This window comes from Perna viridis, chromosome 13 (assembly GCF_037379345.1).
Source record: "Perna viridis isolate PV_CMFRI_1.1 ecotype Kerala chromosome 13, ASM3737934v1, whole genome shotgun sequence".
Taxonomy (NCBI): Eukaryota; Metazoa; Mollusca; class Bivalvia; order Mytilida; family Mytilidae; genus Perna; species Perna viridis.
In genome coordinates, this window is record NC_142457.1 from 5,768,718 (window position 1) to 5,790,887 (window position 22,170).

The following is a 22,170-nucleotide window of genomic DNA, read 5'->3' on the forward strand; positions in this document are numbered from 1 at the left end:
TAAGGAACCATTGCTTATACAAATTGCACATTTTAAAGTCTCAAAAAATTCAACAGTGCACCTGGTCAATGCTCCCAGTTTTTATTGGAGTCCGAGTTGCTCATTTGCTTGTGTTAATTTGTATGTATGATTTTAGTTACTTTTTGTTCTTTTTGTGTATGTCTGTTTTCCATGTCTGGTCTTTGTCCCTGGATTACATTCTTTTGATTACCACTATAACCTTGGTTCCCGTGATTACACTTTGGATCTATCTAATTTTATTTATAGAGAAAACTAGTTAACAAATTCAAAATGTTATATTTTAGCAAAGATATCCAAAGAAATAGACAGACAGACAGACATAGGGATGTAAGGACAAACAATAGTTTTCTCTATAGTTTAAGCATGACTAGATATAGAGGGAGACTATGATTGCTTTGACAGTTGTCTGCCATTTTTGTCTTCTTTATTAGAAATGAGTGGTAAAGTTCATGTCACTTGAGCTACTTTATATAATTGGATTGTAAAAAACAGGATAAGAACGTACAGGTACAAATGGTGAAGTCAGCTATTACAACATGAAGTTCCATACATTGTTGCATACCCCAACAAGTGAAGGCAGTTGGTATTGGTTGATTGACTGATTGTTGGGGTTTAACACCCAAGCAGCAATATTTCAGCTATATTAAGGGGAATGACAGTATTGGACAGCTTCCAAAATTACAACACATGCCCCATCTATATAAGGCCACTTGCCAAATTTGAAATCAATTCTTTCATTGAGACCTGAGATAATTGTGATTAAATTTAGATGGACAGACAATGAGACAGATAAGGAGATTCCAATATAATGCCTCATAATTCACATTAAATCACTATCCAGTTATAAACAGAGGGCTTCAGGTTATCATCTGCTTATTTTAGCAAAATTTTGCACAAACCATAAAAATTTTCCCAACAAAAAGGGGGGTTGGGTTTCATCCCCCATAGCCTCTCCGGGATCTTACAGTGCAATTATTATCAGAAACCCATGGAAGATTAGGCTTTTACCTATCTCCATCACGATGCCATTACATTTTATATTTGCAAAAAAATATGAATGGCTACTTTTTTTATCCTTATTTACTCCCATGTATTGGCAGAATCTAGTTGAATACTATAGATATTCAATACAATAAGGAACCAAGAGTACATGTGTATTTAGCAGAAATACAGTGAATGTTCTACAGAAAGTCAAAATATATCACCATGTTTCACTTAAAGAACATAAAATCAACCCTCACACTAATAAGAGAGAAAATCTGACCAGAGTATATCAAAGCCATACTTCATGTCAGAAAATGGTGTAAACCTGAAGATAAAGTGGTCATTTCATAGTGTTTGGGAATCAATCATTTCTGTAACAAGCCACTTTTCTTGTTAAACACCTTAATGCATGCTTTCATTATATTCAGACATTTTAAAAGGCAAAGCAGCCTTTCAATGAAAAAAGTCTAGGAATTAATAGGTTTATAAAGGAATAAATTGTAACTCAATTCTACTGTATTATTTTGTTCAAATTAGAGCATCCTGGATCAATACGATGTCATATATCACATAAGTCTTTCCAAGAACTATTTTTATGGGACTACCTTTTGAGGCAAGTATTAATTTACCTCAATAAATCCTTAATCAGGGTCATAATGTAGGATGGAAAACTTTAGAATTTTGGTAAGTTTGAAAATTTTTTATGCTTGCTTGCTTCAATTAATAGTATCTGGTGCATAGTCATTGTTCAAGATACAGTGCTAACAACAAGTTAAATAAAATTGACTAAGTAATTGAAAATGAACAAATTAGGTATTTGACCTTGGACTTCAGACCTTTTGAGTGATCGATATATGAGTATTGAAAATGTACAATATTCTCTTTTTTTTTAGCATTTCTCCACTATGACACTGATATTTGACTTTACTCATTATATTTTACAAAAAGTAGACCAATATACACATAAAAAACAAATTATCTCATTTGACCTTTAACCCTGATATGTGACCTTACCCAGGACAAAAAAAAAGTCCAATGTTCCATATTATACAATGATGATAACTGATTTATACAACAAATGATGCAATGACCTTCACATTTGACCTTGCAGATTCTTACAAGACCTTAGATGCCATACATGCATGATTGATAAATGAACAAGGTAAATGATAACCAAGATGCCTGACTTCATTTGACCCTGTAATTTGACCTCCCATTTTCTACCCTAGACACAATAGGGCAGACATGTTTGATATACAATGCACATATGATAACCGATTTTAACATTTCCGACAGCTCTTTTACATCTGAGTTCTGATAAAAGCCACAGCTGTAAGACTTTAAGAACAATTCCCCAGACCTTACTTATCTTACATACATCCCAAAATATAAAAACTTCAAAAGAATTATGATGCTACCTTTATCTAAAACTAAGGTAACAAAATCCAGGAACTCTTCAGACAGAAAGGTTACTTTTCTCCAAATCTTTGTAAACTCTCTTATCTAAAGGTTTATACAGAACCTGACTGCTATATTTATGGCCTTTACTAAACTATAACATTGCAACATTGGATAGAATCCTGGTTTTATACCTTTTCCGACAAACAGATTACAAATTATTGACTTCAAAATATCATCAATATGACTTCTCTACTGTTTTAACAACAGATTTTACCTTATTTGTGTGTTGGCAATTTTGTGCTGTCTGTATATCAAATTACCAGAAACCCTAATGGAAGCAAGGGGTTTAGCTAGCTATGAAAGCTGGTTAAACCCACCATTTCCATCGAAAGTATCCGCACCAAGTCAGGACTATTATGGTTGTTTCCAACTTTCCTGGTTTTTCCTTACAATTATTTATGTAGATTTTTATTCTATTACTGATCAGTTCGGAGACTACCATTTAATTTCCAGGGGGGGGGAAAGGCAGGATTGAAATTTAAAAAATAATAATAAAAAGGAAGGATTCATTACTTTTCCTATAATTTTTGTTATTAGGCAGGATAATTTTTTCTCAAAACAAAAAGTCAGGATAAAAAATTACATCCAAGACCTCTCCCTCCCAATAAAAATCAAAAAGATGTTCCCAAAATACCCTTAATTTACAGGTTTTAAACCTTCTCATTTCCAATACATACTAAAATCATTCAGTCACTTTTTATACTGCTATAGTAACTGTACGATTCTAAAACATCAACTTTTTATAAAATATTTTTCATTGTTGAAATTTTATAAAAGGAGCAGTGAAAACCATTCAGTAATCTTATTGCTCTATTATGCTGAAATTTCATCCCCCTTACATTGTAAAGATATCTTACTTTAGGTCTATGGATTGAAATGTCATACAAATTCTTTGTTGGGTTTTGTTTCGAACAGAGTTTGAAAAGGAAAGAAAGAAAATAGAGCCTATACTGTCATAACACATGCTGTATTAGGAAAAAAATAAATATGTGTTTTTTGAGTTTCAAAAAGTAGAGTATATGATGTAGATAGTTAGCAGACTTTTCTTTAGTTTTTTTAGCTGATTTTTTTACTTTATTTCTATGGGGCAATCATTTTATTTTTATCAGTGTGGTACACATCCAAAAACTGCAATATAACTTAAGGATTGGCACATAAAAATTGGATTATGGTCAAACCCAAAACAGATTTTTTTTCTTGGCCTAACAGATTATAATGTGTTTCTTCTGATAGATTGAAAACAAAAAAAAAAATATAAAACATAGACTTGCCACAAGTCTCTCTGTAATATATATGTTATTACTGCAGCTGAATAATGAATGAAATATTGATAGTAATGATATTTAATCAAATAATATATATATTACAGAGAGACTTGTGGCAAGTCTATATTAAACATTACAAGTACATTAATACCTTTCTATTATAAAAACCCAAAATTAACCAATGACTGGAAATATTGCTTAATTTAGAACACTAATTATGTTCTAATTATAGATCCATAAGGATATTTTTGACTTTCTATAATAGAAAATGTAACTACTGAACCTAACAGAAGATATCATTAACCTTTAGGGTAAGGGATCTGATTGGAAATTACGATCACCATTCTAGCTTAATGACAACTACAGTGAGACCTCACCAAACTGGAAAACTATGTCAGTAAATCATTGCAACTACAGTGGAACCTCACCAAACTGGAAAACTGACAATGTCGGTAAATAATGGCAACTACAGTGAGACCTCACTAAACAGGAAAACTGACAATGTCAGTAAATAATGGCAACTACAGTGAGACTGCACAGAACTGGAAAACTGACAATGTCAGTAAATAATGACAAATAAAGTGAGACTTCACCAAACTGGAAAGCTGACAATGTCAGTAAATAATGGCAACTACAGTGAGACTTCACCAAACTGGAAAACTGACAATGTCAGTAAATAATGAACTTGTTTAATCATTTCTTGGAAAACATGGAATCTGTGAGTTATGGCTCACTAGTGATACCCCCAGTTTTTTTGGCAAACAGAAAGTAGATATCATACAAGTACAGTCAAACCTGTCTTATGTGACCCTTCAAGGGAGTAGGTAAAAAAAGTCACATAAGACATGTGGTCACTTAATACAGGTTTGACATCTAGGATTTTTTAGTTAAGCAAGTTTTGAATCTGTGTTTTTCCTACTCCAAAACTTTCAGCTACTTTATATGCTGGACTTCCATTGTCCAACAATTTAATTGCCTCTACTTTTTGTTCTAACGTTAAAACTTTTCTTTTCGTCACCATTTTCATACCTAATGTAAACTATTTTCAACTGATTATTATTCATACGTCAGTATTTATTTCCGCGAGTTTCCGGATATTTTCGTAAATTTGACGGAATTTTTTGTTTTAAAATTACTTTACTTTCGGTTTTCGAACACTTCCGCTAAAATCAAAAGGTCGCATAAGTCAGGTTTTTTAACCATTTAGACATGAATAATACGGTCGCTTGTCGCGTTACGCAGGGAGTCACTTAATACAGTTAAAAATTATAGAAAAATGAATTGGGGGGACCTAAATTAGGTCGCATAAAACAGGTGGTCGCTGAATACAGGTGGTCGTTAACACAGGTTTGATTGTATGACATTTCATCGCACAATTCAGTATACCCATATTAAGCTTTGTATAAAATATCAAGTCAGTGATTTACTGGTAAAACAGCATACTCCACTTTCCTACATAGCATGATATAACTATAGAAATTCTGATTTTGAGCCAGTATGCTTATTTTAAGGACCATAATTTTAATGTTGTGTACCAGACATTGTTTTATCCATGTATTCCTTCTTGTTTGTATATTCCATATTTCTGCTTCTTCTATTACGATTCAGTGAAATTAAGTTCCCCGCAAAAATATGAACAGATGGTCTGACAGACAAAGTAATGGGCTGCTCATATGTCAGACTGTTGGAATGTGCATGTTATTTTTTAAAACCATATAAAAACATTCAGAATTTCACAACCAAAACCAATAATAGCTGATAATGTAGAAGTATTTTAAAAATTAAACATGGTTGACACTGCTATTAAACAATATATAGTTAGCACAACTTTTTTAATGCCATCAGTTTCATTTCTATTTTTGATAAAAGGAAATGGGAGAGTTTAGATTGATTGATTGTTGGGGTTTCACGCCCGAGCAGCAATATTTCAGCTATATTCAGGAGATGAACATGAAGCAGATGATAAAATCAACATGAAATGATAATGAAATGAAAAACGGGATGGGACACAAGGATAATGGAGTCGAAAAATTTTGATTGCCACTGGAAATAGGGAGAGGTGGGTTACTAACGGCCGGGCAATTCAGCCTCCTGTGGCAGAGCGCAAAGGTTCCTACTCCTATCGAATACTACAGCAGGGTTCTTTAACATGCGAGGAACGTGGCATCTTTCCCAACAGTGTGCACTGCTATGGGTTGTGGTCAGGTTTTCTGTATTATAGCTTGACAACCCCAGCATGTAACATGTCAGGGGTACCCCATTCCTCCACCTGGGGCACACATCCCAGTTGCTCTGTGGGCAGAGCGCCATAGCCCCAAATTAGGGTTCTGAGCACTATTTAGTCACCTTTTACAACAAGCTTAGTGCTGCTGCAGAACTATTCTTTTGACACCCGTACCTGCACGGGGCAGACAGTTTAGAGTGAATAAGATGGAATAAACTGAGATTAACTAACAAGGTTTGGCTCCAGGTAAATTTTAAAGTGCAAGAAATTTCTAGTAAGTAGATTTATAAACAAAGCAGTATCATTAAGTAAGTCTATGAAGGAGTAGATTGACTGATTGACTGACTGATTGAGGTTTTAGTCCTATGGCACATATTTCATTCATTTCAGGATGAGAACATTTGACCGACAGAACAGATCATCTTTTGTGCAAATCCAAAACATACAGTCAGATAGTTATTATGCTAGCTCACAGAAGGAACAGCCCACAAATGAGGGTGTAGACATGACTGATGACTTAAACGTGAAAGCTGATCATCTGAACTCTGTAAGGAGCTTAGGTTCTAAACTTCAGCATTCTGATCAAATAGTGAATCTAAATAAGGATTCATGTCATTAATCAAACTTATAGGTATTAATAACACAAACTGTAGATCAGTTGACGTTACGTTCTTCCATAAATGCTGTTAATGGGCGTGTTTGAGTAAAAACCATCTATATAAAACTAGGTCACATGTAATTGTACAATTAAATCAAAACGAGACATTGGTAAATAATAGCGATTTGGGATCTGCATCGTAAATCACAATGATAGCTTTGAGATACAATGAAGGAATTGGAGTGTTTTCCAGAAAAAAACTTATCCCTAGTTAGATTTCTTCCTCTTGTGAAAAAAATTAAACATCTTTTCAGTCGTTCCGCAGCACCTCACTAGCGCAAAATTCAAGATTATACAACAGTCATGTTAAAAACTCCAAATCTTCAATAGGGATATCATGCATATATTTCGTGAAAGTAAATTGCTCATAGGGTATAATTTTTTCCAATATCGTGCACAGTGGTATATTTGCTATATCAGAATTTTCATGCTTCTGCCACAGTCAGTACTAAACCACACCTCTTTATACAAATTAGTACAGTACATTGAAATTTAAGCATGAATAATGAAGCAGAACTAAATCCTGGTGGAGGAATGCATGACAAATCAGGAAGTGGTTATTAGGCCTGTGGAGGAGATTCAAGGAACTAAAACAAAAATTAATGCACAATTAAAATAGTTATCCACCAAGTTGAATACCTTCACAGCGTTTGAATGACACCTATATATCTAGAAATGCCATATAGTTCCTTGTATTTATATAAAACTGACTGGTTACAAGTTTACAATTATCAATTTCTTTATGTAATCCATTCAAGTTCCATTATTTGAAATTCACATAGAATATAAATGTAATATCAAAAATCTTGTTTTTTGTTGTTTTTTTCATTAATTGTTTTGTGCCTATGTTGACAACCTTGAAAAGACACAAGAAGTAGAATGTTATTGGGAGATCCAGGGTTGTGTGGGCTCAAGTTGGAAAATTTCAATTAAGTGCAAAATTTGGGCAAAAATGAACATTAGACCTCCCCTATTTCAAATTACTGGATAAGAACCCATCCATTTTTTATATACTTCTAGATCTGCTTCTGAATATGAACAATATACAAGCTGTTGCTATTTAGAGTATCAGATTCACTACATTTTGTACTAGCTAACACCTGTATCATAAGTACAACTTCACAATTTATGACAGTAAAAAAATCACAACATGCCTTCTCCATGCTATATTATATAACAAATATACCCCCCTTCACGAAAAAATTAAATTTAAGGACCGTTTTCATTGTATCATAGTAAAATCATAATATATTCCATTTGTTTTCTCTCAGATTACCAAAACAGTCATTAAAAACAAGTAAATGCTTTAAAATATGAATATGACACCGACACATGATTTTTAAAATACTGTGAAGATAACAGATAGGGTTTTATGAATGCAAATGCTTACTGCACCTCCGGCAAGATGATTACGCCATTCATTATGACGTGAATACTATAAATCATCGTGGATAATGTGTAAACAACCACAAATTATTCAAATTTGTTTTTTTACAAGTCTGCACCAAATTATGTCACCTTTGTGACTGGAAACAAGGTACATTCTTGTACTTGTTAATGGTGTCAGATTTTTAAGATCCATCTTCCAACATTATTTCTTGCAGGTCACATTAAAAGTGCTTTATTCAAAATTAAAGATGAAAATGAAATGGGCAAAAAAAATATGTTAGGCAATCTTCCCCTTTGAGCAAGTTTCAGCTACAGATTGAAATTCTTATTTAGATATTTCACAGTGAAATTTTTCAATCTCTCTTCAAAATAATTTTGGAGTGTGCACAAACTGGTCAAATCTTGCCTAAACTGATCTAACCTAAATTGATGTTAAATCTTGCCCTAATAGGTCAAATCTCACCTAAATTGAAGTTAAATCTTGCCAAAATATAGTTAAATTTTGCCAAAATTGGTCAAATTTTGCCTATATTGGTAAAATCTTGCCTATATTTGTAAAATTTCACCTAAATTGAAGTTAAATCTATAATATGCAGGAGATAAGTAATTTTACAGCCACTGACCAAAAATTGAGGAGTAAAGATCAAACACTAGTAAATAATGAAATGGTCAAATCATGGTTCAACAGATCCTAACACACTGAGCCCCAGACACATCACAATCTAACACTTACTTATACATTTCTTCTTTAAAAAAAACAATTGAAATGGGATAGAACTCTGCCAAATTCCTAAATTATGTGCTAAAAAAATTTAATGCATTTGGCAAGACAGAACTTGGAATATTTCCAGGTATTTAACTCAAAATTTACAACTATAAAATTTTCATACTCATGAAGTTGTAAATGTGAAGTTGTGAAATGTACTTCAGCGAATAGAGTTGGTCTTCCCTTGATTAAAAGACCATCACCTGATGAACAGTGAGATTTAAACTTTCTATCAAACATAAATTAAAAATAATTGTAAATAAATAATATTTGAAGTAAACAAATACATGTACACATACTTGAAAATTCTAGAATATTTATAGCTGTTCATCAACTGATAAAATCGTTGCCAACTTTCACAAGTTCAGGAAACTGAATCTACATTTTTCTAAAGAAAATAGGCAACAAAAAAAAATAAAAACATCTTCAAGAAAAATGCAACAATTTCAACTTTGTTACCATAAATTCAATCCAGAAAATTTTGATAAAAAAAAACCCAAGCTGTTAACAGAAAGGATATAATTTAGATAAATCTTGACGCAAGCAACTACAAAAAATGTTACAAAAATGTCTTTGATTAGAAAGACACTCTCATTATTTTTCCATGATTATCGAAGACGATAATCACTGAACTGGTTCCTTCATTAATGCTCTGATGTGTAATACAGTCATAGTGGTGCTATCTGAGAGGCATCGTCAGCCATCATCTTATCAGGAAGATGTTTACACCTGTTGAGCGACAGGTGACAGAGGTTATAGAAACATTTAGTTTATGATGGAAGATTTTTATGACAAGGGATCCATGATTAATGCGATACTCTTGATAAGTAAAACGGAGATTTTCTTCATAATTTTAAACCATCTATATTGTAAGAGTAATCAACCGAACCAAGATTCTTGCATAAATCAGAAGAAAGTAATCATGGACAGGCAAACACAACAAAGAACATAAAATAACAAAAATCATACATACAAAGTAACAAAAGTTAAAAAAGCAGATGAGCAACTCAGTTTCCACTAAAAGCTGGGAGCATTGACCAGGTGCAGCAGTGGGGTGTGTGTCCTCTATAAAAACCAGGTTCTTTCATGTGTTAACATCACTGACATTTTCCAATTTTTTGGTTCTATTCCTTATCAAATGACCATTCAAAATTTTTTTTAAATCATTTGTTTTCTGACTAACAATAAAAACTTGAATAATAAAATTGAAGGTTTTTAAAAAAATTTGGCACTTACTCATACGATATACTTGACATTTGTCAGTAACTTTGTTCCATGTTCAATTCATCAAATGACCAACTCAGAATCAGATATACTATATTAAAGCTGATAACAACTGTGAATGAGGTCACAGAATGATACCCTCCACTTGCAAAGTTTTTTATTTTACGTTGGATTGTCTGATATTTTAAGCATCCCGTAAAATCTATTCCTTAATGTACATCTAAATATGACTTCACATCTTCATTGAAACTTTCACAAAAATCCCTTGAATTCTTAGGAAAAGTTGGCATTACAAAGATCCATGGATGAACATGCAGACAAATTAAGCTGGGACTTGTGTATGCCCCTGACTTTCTTTGTGGGAAAAATAATTATTATTAAAGGCTTAAGGGGCTTAATGGTGATATCTTGTTGTCACTGTAATGTTGCTTTGATTTCATTACTTCTCCAGACTTGCCTACCCCTTTCTGATGAAAATAGCAAGATGTACCCCAAAACAAAAATAGTAGTTTGAGATAAAAATTGTAAGGTTAATTTTTTTTGTCCAAAAAGCTGATTTTATGGACATAAACCAACCATATTGTGAATGTACAATTTATATTCTTCCCTTAAATTTTGCGACCACCGGGTATGTTGGCTTTTTCTGTACCGAAGTATTACTCATAATAGTATTTTTATCACAGCTGCTTTTGGACATTTTGGTTTTCAAACCAGAATTGACCATTGTTACAATAGTTTAGAAGTCATATACAAAAAAAGATGAAACAGAACCGAAAAAAAATCTGGAAATCAGAAAATTGTAAGAAATTGGGATATAAGATGGCCTTATAAATTGTGAGCCTTACGGTAAAATTGTAAGGGTAAGCAACTCTGTATTTCTGTAGGCAACAAAAATTACTCACTTAAAAATAAACATTCAAACTTTAAAGAGGAAATCTGGACTTTGTTCACATTTTACCTTGTGCAAGTTAAAAACCAATGCTGAAAAATTATGATTGAAGACAGAAAGGTTCTATCCTATCCTATTTATATCCTGCAACATTTTTTAATGAGTCATGTGGACTGAAAAGCAAACAACAAAAAACAAAAGAATATCCATAACTAGTAAATGTAAAAGCTGCCTAAAATTGTATATCATCTTTCTAAGCATTCTATACAATCTAGACACTACCTTTATAAATAATTCAGGAAGTCTTGTTTTATTAGAATTACAAAGTAGAATCATACTCCACCACTATGGTATCAATAACAGACCAGTCACAATGGCTCTTTTGGGTCTTTATATTAATGTTTACAGCTTATTAATTATCTTAACTGATTAAGGAAAAAGACATTTGAAACCAGTTTTACATACAGAATAATAGCAGTTTTGAAGTGAAACAGAAAATATCATAGTGAGCCAGCAAAGGCAAGATATGATGTTCTGTCAAGACATTTAAATCTGGCACTAGTCTATTCTGTTTTACAGCAACATTACAATTGATTTGACATAACTTGCTGATATGTTTTAGTACCATGGCAGTGGCCAAATAATACAAATTAACAATCCTATGTAAGAATGTTTTTGTTTTTAATTCAGTTTTTATTAGTTTCACTTAAATTTTCGTATTTTTAAAATTAGGTATATTTCTATCGATTGAAACCACAAATCTTTCTGATTAATATAAAAAAAATGGCAATTACTTGAAATAAATATCTGCCACAAACAATTACAGGGTATTTAGTTGAAAAAAAAAGGCTACCAACATGATATTTTAGGGACAATTTGCAGTGCAGACGCTGATCTTTTAATCTTGCCTACACCCACCAGATAACATTAAGTAAACAACTGCACTATGTTCCATACAATATTTCATCACATTTTTTCTGGCAAAAAAGGTAGAACAGACTGCCAAATCATTCTTGGCTTTGACAGCTATCTATAAAAGACTAATACTAATGCTATAGAATGAAAAGAGCTTTAAATTGTAGAACTCAACACCCAGATAAAAAGATCAAGTGTCAATTGTTAGAAACAAATATTTTCCTGGACAATAGATATTATATAACTCTAAAACTGATGTTTACAATTGTAAAATCCAGACTTGTGTAATTAAATTACTCAAGCTTTTCAAATACATGTAATCGATTGTTGTCAATCTCTGTTTGTATGGCTGAATGACTTATCTATTATCTTTATATGACTGTTTTTATTGGGGGCAGGCCCAGCTTTTATACCCTAGAGAACAACATGCTTAGAACATGTACCATTCCAGCTGTATCATTTAATCATACGGTTAATAATATCTACAATCAATCTTTAAAATGAATACCACCAAACTGTCATAGTAAGGGATGGTCAGATGTCAGTCTACAGATTTAGCCACTAGCCAAAATCTTGACCAGCAGAAAAAAGAGCTTTCCAAATACACATTAGATTTCAATATTTACTGAAAATACTAGTAGAATCATATTATTGTTGAAAAAGGGGGAGGTATTCATACACTTCGGTCAAATTTGAAAATCATGTGAAAAGGTGTGATAATTTCTCAACATAATAAAACTGAATTCAGTGATGGATCCAGAGATTTATATAAAAAAGGAAGGCCAGATTTGCCTAAGGAACATTATGAAAAAGTATGCATTAAACAATATAATATTGACTTAAACTGAATTCTTCAAATTTCCAATTTTCTGTCTTTTCGAAACCAGTCGAATTAATAGACCTTAGTCATACTTTCAAAATTTAATTATCATATGTAAGTAAAAAAATCTTGGAAGAACCCAGCATTTTACCAAGTTTACAGACAATTCTAGCAAGTGATATTAATTATTGATGAACTATGTCAGCCTTAGTACTTTATTGTTATCATAACAAAATATATAATGGAAGATTTATGAAGCAAGAACATAAAGGAGAGACTTATAATCTATAGTTCTTAAAACTTCTACGGTAAACACCCAACTGCACAAGAACTTCTCTAATAGGATAAAAACTCAATTATAAAGAAAAACAAGAAATCCTTTAAAGAGCTTAATAAATAATTAATTAACTAGTACATAGGTAATTATGTTCTTGTTTGCTCATAAAAACAGCGACTCTAAAATAATATCAATATTTGAGGCGAAAAACATGAACACACGGTGATAAAAATAACTGTAATCTTCGCAGTGTTTTGATGGAGATCAGTGATATTTTCTCCCAACCTTACAAAAACCCTGCCAGTCTATCTTTTGTTAATTAGCTAGTAATTACAACTCATCATTACAGTATGATACAAATATTTGATACAGCTCATGTTCATTCACAAATATTGCATTCATTGCAATGGTATGCATTAATACGTTATCCAGAGGTGTTTCGCAATAGCTGCTGTAACGTCAAAATGTCTTTAGTTTTTATATTATGTAATGTGTCGTCTCCCAATTGTAAACAGCTACGCAGGTATTTTTTAATTCTAATTCATACCTGTGTCAAAGTTTTACATAAGACAGAATTTAAGGGATTGTGCAGTTCTGTTTAAACTGAACATGTCTGAAAGATTTCTTCCCACAAACTTAAGTACTCTTAACTAACAAAGTTCCATTTGTTTAATATATAGGCATCTAGTCAATATCTAATAAAATTGTCAAATTTTGAGAACATTGTAAATTGACTGTCATTTGTGTAGTAATTCACTGACCCCAAATTTTTACCTGTGATAATAAATATAATCAAGTTTATATTACCTGAGAGGGGAAAATAAACAAAAACAGAGATTTCAATTGGTGAAAATTCACACACTTAAAAGCTAAATTTTGTAAACATTACTCTAAAAACAAGATTTCTATTTTATATTTTTGATTTTAAAATTGAAACATGAAAAATCTGGTTACTTCCTCTATTGCCCACCTGTAGAACACATGCACACCTGTCGTAAAAATCAAAACAAGCCTTACCGTGGTCAGGATTTGGTATAAGTCCATTTCCTTGTAGAATATAAAATCCAGATAAAACAAATAAATAAATCTCTAATCTGATATCCATGGCCATGTTTTTTCAAAATTCTGAAAATATAGAAAAATTCCAAATCTTCTTCACAACATAGTATCACTGTGTATAACTTCTGTAAATGATCTAACTCTGTTTAATAACTCTCAAATTTAATCCAAATTTAAATACCAGTACAAGTAAACTTATAGAAGACTACACACTTCATAATACAATATTTAACACCATGTAGGATAACTTTGAATTAAAATCCATTTCACAGTCACTCTGCCAAATGCCTCTAATGAAATGAACTAGAATTGAATCTCCACTCCTTCTAACTGAGAAATGTCAGATTTATCTCCCTTGGTATAAAACAGATAAAATGTTGAGATATCACTTAACATTACGATACCACAAAGTCATAAAAACTGTGAGAGAGTGATTTACATATCTAACTCGATTTGAACAGGTGAAAATACTTTTATCAATTTAAAAAATCTAAGCAAAATATTTGTAAAAGCAAACCTAAATAAGCATAGACAGGGTCAAACAATTAAAGATACGAGTAAAGTTAAACAATTGATTTAACTTTGTTTTCTATCTGAAAGGGGAAGAAATTAAAAACTAAAAACAGAAGAAAGGTCTTCTGTAAGTTACCCCAATTTATTACATTACCTTTTTCTTTTTCTGTTAAAATTATTACTAGCATTTACAGATACCATTTGCAGATGTTTGGAAATCCTAAATAACAAAATACATTTTCCCTGACTATATGACCCAGTTTTATTTTTAAACTAACATGATGAACTCATTTTAACCAAGAGCTTAAAGGCCTATTTACTATTTATGTTCAGCCTTTGTTATAAGATGATCGCACTCCCCTTGTTGTATCCATTTCTTAGCAAAAATATTTTTTGCCCCGTGACCCTCACTTTTCTTTTCATAATTGCATTAAACATAATATAAAACGTTGTTTGAGAAATTGTCACTTCGTCCGGATTTAAATAGATAAAATCTACGGACTCAAAACCTATGGAAAATCCAGAGAAATTGTTTTCCTGCCAAAATTTCAAATGTTTATATCTCAAAAAGGAGCACACTGACTCATAGATTTTTTTCTTATTTATTTTTCTAGCATTAAAGATCTTAAAAAGATTACACAACACTTTGAAATCCTTTAATTCTTAAACAGAGCCAAGAATATCCTTAAAGACAGGTGATGAAACAAATTGTAGAGTATATTTTTTACAGGGTTAAAATAGAGTTAAATTTAAATTTCATGCAAAAAAAAAGTATGTCAAGTCAAATGCCCAATTATGTCAAATCTATAGGATTATATTATTAAATCATTTCTTTAATCTGCAAAATACTCCATTGATCCTAATTTCTCAAAATAAAATTTTAAAAAAGTCAAGTTCCTCAGTTTTATTAATGGACATTATGGCTGAAGTTCCCCCTAAGCAGTAGATTCAATTTATAAACTTTCCAAACCCCTCCTCAAATTCATATTTTAAAGTTACGACACAATTCTAAAGGAAAATTAGAATTATTTTTTTTAATCAATGAAGAAAATTAATGAATGTGTAGGAACAGATGCCGGTTTCATTTTGATTTATGAATTAATTGATAAGAAATAATGACATTTCTAGGATTGTTGAGATGATAGCTTAAATCAGTGCCAATAATATGGGATTGTCCAATTAGTTGAAATATCTATCTGTTTTGCATCAGGATAAAGGTTAAGTGTAGTAAATGTAGGTGTGGCAGGAGTAGGTGCAAAGATAGGGGGTTTAGGGCTAAAAAATAGATAACAAAAACCAGTTTGATAGGCATGGATCCTTTACCTCTTGGGGTACCATTCTGCAAATTTGGAAATACTAATTTTGTTCGAAAAATCAATTCGTTAACATTATTAAAAAAAATTGAAATTAGCCGTCTGAATTTGAATTCTCCTGGTTATATACCTGAATGAATTAAGGTTCTTTGACATTCCGTCCCATCTTCGATTGGCTCCTACAATTATAAAAAGATTGATTGAACGATTGATTGATTGTTGGGGTTCAACGCCCGAGCAGCAATATTTCAGCTATATATATAGTGAACATCGTTTCTTTTAAAAATATAGACAATTTTTAAAAGAAATGATGTTCACAGTCAAGTTATCAAACTGTTTGGAAACTGCTATGTTAAGTAGCACTCCAGCTAAGAATCATGAAAAAAGGGATTCATGGTTGGAAAGCCTACATTTTTTTCATTTTTAAGTACTTGTCCATGCAAAATTCAGACACTGCTAATGGTAAAGTGATTCAAGGTGTAGAAAAACCCACCAAACAAACGATGCTTTTTCAGTTTATATATGCTATACTTTCAAATTATGTTAATAATTTCTGCATTCAGTTCTGCACTTTTTAGAAACTCATAAATTTATGCACCACTAAAATCAACCAAATGAAGCCAAATCAAGAACAGTTACTCTTGCAAAGTGCCAATTTCATATAAAATCTATACAACTTTTATCTCAAAAGTGCAACAACCAAATGAAAAACTATGACTTGTTATGTGATCAGTAACGGTTTCTGAAGAAGAAATAAAACTGCATTTGGTGGGTTTTTGACATGCATGAATCACCTTCTGCCTAATTTTTATAAAGACTGATACTTAATACTTTATTTAAAATGTTATACTAGTTAAGTGTAAACAGAAATTAACTTGTGGCTTTTCATATATCTGTAACCCCTGTTATTAGGAGATAAAAATCATATAGAATATACTGTTGAATTATAAACTATAAAACTTAATTAAAAAAAAAAAAAATGTGTAGACCTTTTTGGGGTGTATCACATATTACAGAATATGCATGATTCTTACAAAGACTACTACTTAATTTCATTCTTTTATCTTCATTAACAAAAACTTGATATTATAAACTTCAGTGAAACGATAATTTTTTTTAAATTACTAATGTCACTGTCAGTTCAGAATGTCAGTAGCAATTAGAGAAATTGTATTAATGTCTCCTAAAATGTTATGAAGACCTTAAGTGAATTACCAAACAACAAATTACTAATTTGTGAAAGTCCCATAATCCCTGTAAAATTTGTTGAAACAAAATGGCATTGTGATATCATCTAATACATATGGTGTTGGACCATCCTACAAAATTTCAACAAAATGTGAAAGCAAGTCTCAGAGGAATCGCAATCACAAAATACATGTGACATACAGACAGAGAAAGGCAGATCACCACACCTTATACATACTCCCTGGGAGCATAAAGAATGAATTCAGTGTATTACAAAGCATATTCAAAGTAAAAACGAAAAACATTCTGCAAAAATTCTTGGATTAAAAACTCCACAGGAAATTAAAAAAAAAAGATAAAATCATGATAATAGAAACATACAACATGAAAATCATAGTAAGTAAACATCTTTCCCTCATGTCAAATACATTTCTTATCTTCTAACATTTTTTTCCAATTTATGTTTGAAATTGACAAGTGCAACCAAAAGAATCTGTTATCACAAATGCGTGAAATGCATTCAATTTCTGCAGAGCACAAGTGCGATTCCTGCCAAAGACTGCATACATAGTAAACCATGTGCAGTTAACATTAAAATAATGCTAAATCAGAATATACTGCTATTCCTCTAATACTTTTGAATGAACCTATACAGTTTTCATATTTCTGTAAAAGGATGAAAGTCTGCTTGTGTAGGTGTTAAATGATTTTATAAGTCATGAAATTATAGTAATGTAACTTGATTATAACAAGGCAGTTAAATTATAGACAGTGGATCTTATGAAATGTCAATAAAACCTTAACATCTACAATTACTATTAACAAGAACATTTTTGCAGCAGTTTCATTTAAGAAATAAATGACAGAAACTCCACTTTGTCATTGTTTTACTAGAGGCTGACCATTTATGTCGTTATTTAACCTATCGCTATCGCTCAGAATAAAACAATGCAACATAAATGGACAGCCCTTGGTAAAATTGATAAAATGGAGTTTCCATGATTTATTTTGATTCTATAGGACTAGTTTCTTCTTATATTAGATGCAGCCTATGAGTTGCACGAAATGTTGGTCATTTGTTTATCACTTTTTTAGCAAGGCTGTGGTCTAAAGAGCTTTGAAGCAAGTCATATTAGAATTCTGCTTTTATCACTGTCAGACCAGGGCCTGGTTTCATACTATCTAATTAAAATAAGGCCTGTCAATTAATCCATTTAGTCAGTACATGTAGTGGAACAAATTGACAGGTCTTATTTTAATTACATTGGGTTTCATAAAAAATCTCAAAATGAAATTTTCTTCAAATCTTTCCTCAACTCAAATGTCAACCATTGAAATTTTTGAGGAAGTCTCAGTTTGAGATTTTTTTTTTCATGAAACCCAGGCCTGTTATGGGAAAACTTAAAATGCCATGAATATTTTCTTTGAGGAACATTATAAAATAATTTGAGAAACAATGGCAAATTAAAAATTGTACCAAAGTGGATTGATTGTGGAAACAATCAAAAATAGATGATGTGACCATTTTCTGGTTTACAGTATAAATCCTGAATGGTAAATACAATACACAATGTGAATGTATCTTGCATGTATTTTATGGTCTTTAGCATGTGTGTAACTTTGAAATAAAATAAAATAATAGACAAGTGGGTTATGTATTTATAATTCATAAACTCTAAATGTAACACTGATTATACTAGCCAAGGGAGACAGACTGAAAGAAATAAGGATCAATATATACCCCACTCTAAATGTCTGACACAACTGTCACTACAAATGTCTGACAAAAATGTCACAACAAATGTCTGACAAAAATGTCACAACAAATGTTTGACACAACTGACACTAAAAATGTCAATACAAATGTCTGACACAACTGTCACTGCAAATGTCTAACATAACTGTCAATACAAATGTCTGACACAAATATCACTATAAATATCTAACAAAAATGTCTGACACAACTGTCACTACAAATTTTAGACAAAATTATCACTACAAATGTCTAACATTACTGTCACTATAAATGTCAGAAATTATCTGTACAAAAATCAGACTGGACAGACAAAAATCCAATAAATCTGAAAAAGACAAGGAATTTTTTATTTCAATTAATGGCAAAATTTATTAATGCTACAGATAAGTGACAGGTTGATATTATCATTTTACTCTATCACAAAATTATCCTAAATTTCAAATATCCATCAATGAGTTTTCTAAATCAATAAAATTTCATTTTAACAAAGAGATAGCACAAATCAAGACTAAAACCAATCTGATATAGGAACAAAAGTCATTTTAATTACTCTGACAATACTGGCTTATCAATCCTACTAAACCCTTAAACAATAAATCAAGGGATATAACCAACATTTTTTTTAATATAGCAGGTGGTGTCTGTTGGGCATACACCAATACATGACAAGGTGAATAGAAATAGAACAGTTCTACGAAAGTACTAATTTTCCTTGAAGAAACAGAAGCACACATCAGCTACAACAAGGCCTGACAAAATTACAAATGAACGGGAAGATAAAATATCACATTCAATATTTGTTACAACATGCAATAAACCTATTGAATGAAGAGCATACAAGGTTTTGATATTTCTTCAACTGCAAAAAAAAAAAAAAAAAAACTTGACCAAACTCCACCTCAGATATCTTTAACAATTGGGTGGCAACATGACCTGTGCACATTGAATTTCATTTTTCCCCAAAAAGGGTAAACTCAAGAACCAAAAGTCTGACCACACTGAAATCCAAAAAAATCTTGAAAATTAATATGTTCAACCAGATAAATCCATACCTATAAGATAATCCACATTTTACAATATGCCTAGCCTTACACCATGGCTATCAGAAATCACCAGACATAACAATTCAATGGAGATAACAAGTAGCAGACATGACAAGATAACTCCAGCCACAACTTCATTTAATGACCACTAAATCTTACAGTAATCAGATCCAACCTTCATAAAATTCCAAGATGGTGTGAAATGACCTTGGAAAACCTAATTCTAAGATATGAAAGCATTATAATGGATTGAATAGAATCTTGAATCCTGTGAAACACTGAAAAAAATTAATGTCCACAATGTCTAAAAATAGCCTGACATGGAAATCTATAACAAACACAATACCTTAATATTATGTACCTAGCAAAAGCTGTAACTCAGCACAATAAAAAATGATTTTCTGAGCTTTCAGTATCAACTGAAGTCTTTTAAAATTGAAGTTACATGTATTTGTTTATTTATAGATATAGAAATGGTTGTTTTGTCTCTTTCTTCTGTGCTTTGTCATTAGAGATTATATTTAATCATGGTGCTTAGAACTATTCCCCATCAAAAACAAGCATGCTGACATTATCATCCTGGTGGAATTGTTGTCTCTTTGACATACACCATACCTATTCTCATTAAAAACACGAAGAGTTCTAAGTCACAAATTTAAAACTGGAAGAAGTGAAAAGAGTGACATACTACAATTCATCACACCAAAGTTTTATACCAGATAAACTATATCATCTGGCAAAGTTCTCATTATGGCAATTGGGAAAAAAACCATACAGAAAATTACTTTTGTCAACAGAAGTGAATGTCCTTGAATCCTTAGGTAAGGGAGACTAAGTACAAGCTCTCCTGCCTACGTTATAAGCACCAAATTTTGAATATTTAGTCCAGTAGAAGCTGAAAAACCTATAACCAAAGTTTCAAGTATCATTGGTGAAGGTGATTGTCCTCATCACTACAGTATTGATCTACTCAATAGACTGCATGTTTCCTTATTACTGTGGATTTTTAATAGCACCTGAGCTTAGGAAGCACAAATAACTGACAGACAGATTGAATTACAATATTATAGAAAACTTGTCCTTCCTCTGCAGACCAATCCACAGATTATTACCAAACTTTACTCTATATCATTGCAATTTAACAGAGTACAACACCACAACACAATACCAATAATGTCTAATCCATAAATACATACCAATCTTTACACTATACTATTATAATTAAACAGAGTACCACACTACAATGCAATACCACTTATGTCCAATCCAAAAATACATACCAAACTTTACACTATACTATTGTAATTAAACAGAGTATCAGACCACGGCACAATACCACAAATGTCCAATCCATAAATACATACCAAACTTTACACTATACTATTGTAATTAAACAGAACAAACAGACCTCAACAAAAGACAAAAGAGAAAAGATAACAACTAGACAAAGATTGGTGCAAGTTGTCTGTATCAATAGAATTCCAGGTCACATGATCTTCCTGAACTCAGAAGCAGGTTGTGTTGACCTGAACTATAAACCTAAGAAATAATGAAAAAGTTATACAGGATTTTTATTTTCACATTTGTTTTTCAGGTATTGGGAAATGTTTAAGTCATACCTCTCCATCTAAAAATCTCTGTAAAAGTTAAATTTAAAAATACTGCTAAGAATTTAACACAATAATTCAAGAAAACACTAGTTGTGCTTGGTATACTTGTACAAGAAGTTGATATTGGAAAGCAACCAAAACTGCTTACAATATATGTCCTATCTACATAAAAGAGTAATCAAGGGAACCAAGGTTATAGCAGTAGTCAAAAGAATGTAATCCAGGGACTAAGACCAGACATGGAAAACAGACATACACAACAAAGAACATTAAGTAACTAAAATTATATATACATAGTAATAAAAGCAAATGAACAACTTGGACTCCACTAAAAACTGGGAGCATGGACCAGGTGCACCAGTAGGGTGAGCTGCTGAATAAATCTGTTTTCATGGTGCAGATGGATACACCATAACGATCCACGAGTTCATGATGACGACCATAAAACTTCTGTAGTGATGACTTCAATCTTGTAGCGACATAACCCTGTTCCAGAAGCCTATTTGTAAGAGTTATAGTGCTATACAAAAAGTCTGCATAGTTTCAGCAAGCTCTGGCATAACATATGAGTTGTGATATGAACACTCCATACGCAGGTGCTGAAGGGATATTGCCACAGATGAAAGGAAAGTTGACAATTTTGAATGACAAGTCATCAAGTTTGTCGTAAAGTTTGGTCAATATAAAGCCACATATCACATTTAAAATCAATCCCCTCATTAGGAGCTGGGATTTTTGTCAAATATTTTTTTCTATCAACCCCAATACAAGTACTGAAAAGTGGCCAAAACCAAG

At 31.8% G+C, this 22,170-nt stretch overlaps 1 protein-coding gene across 1 annotated transcript in view; it reads right to left on the minus strand.

Moving 5' to 3' along the window:
* Nucleotides 1-22,170, minus strand: part of LOC148599364 (epidermal growth factor receptor-like) — a gene marked incomplete in the record, with an annotated part of 178,995 nt that overhangs the window by 78,600 nt on the left and 78,225 nt on the right. The window contains 2 exon segments of the mRNA XM_088557629.1: nucleotides 13,911-14,018; nucleotides 15,909-15,957. Of these exon segments, the coding sequence (XP_088413755.1) occupies nucleotides 13,911-14,004 (94 nt within the window).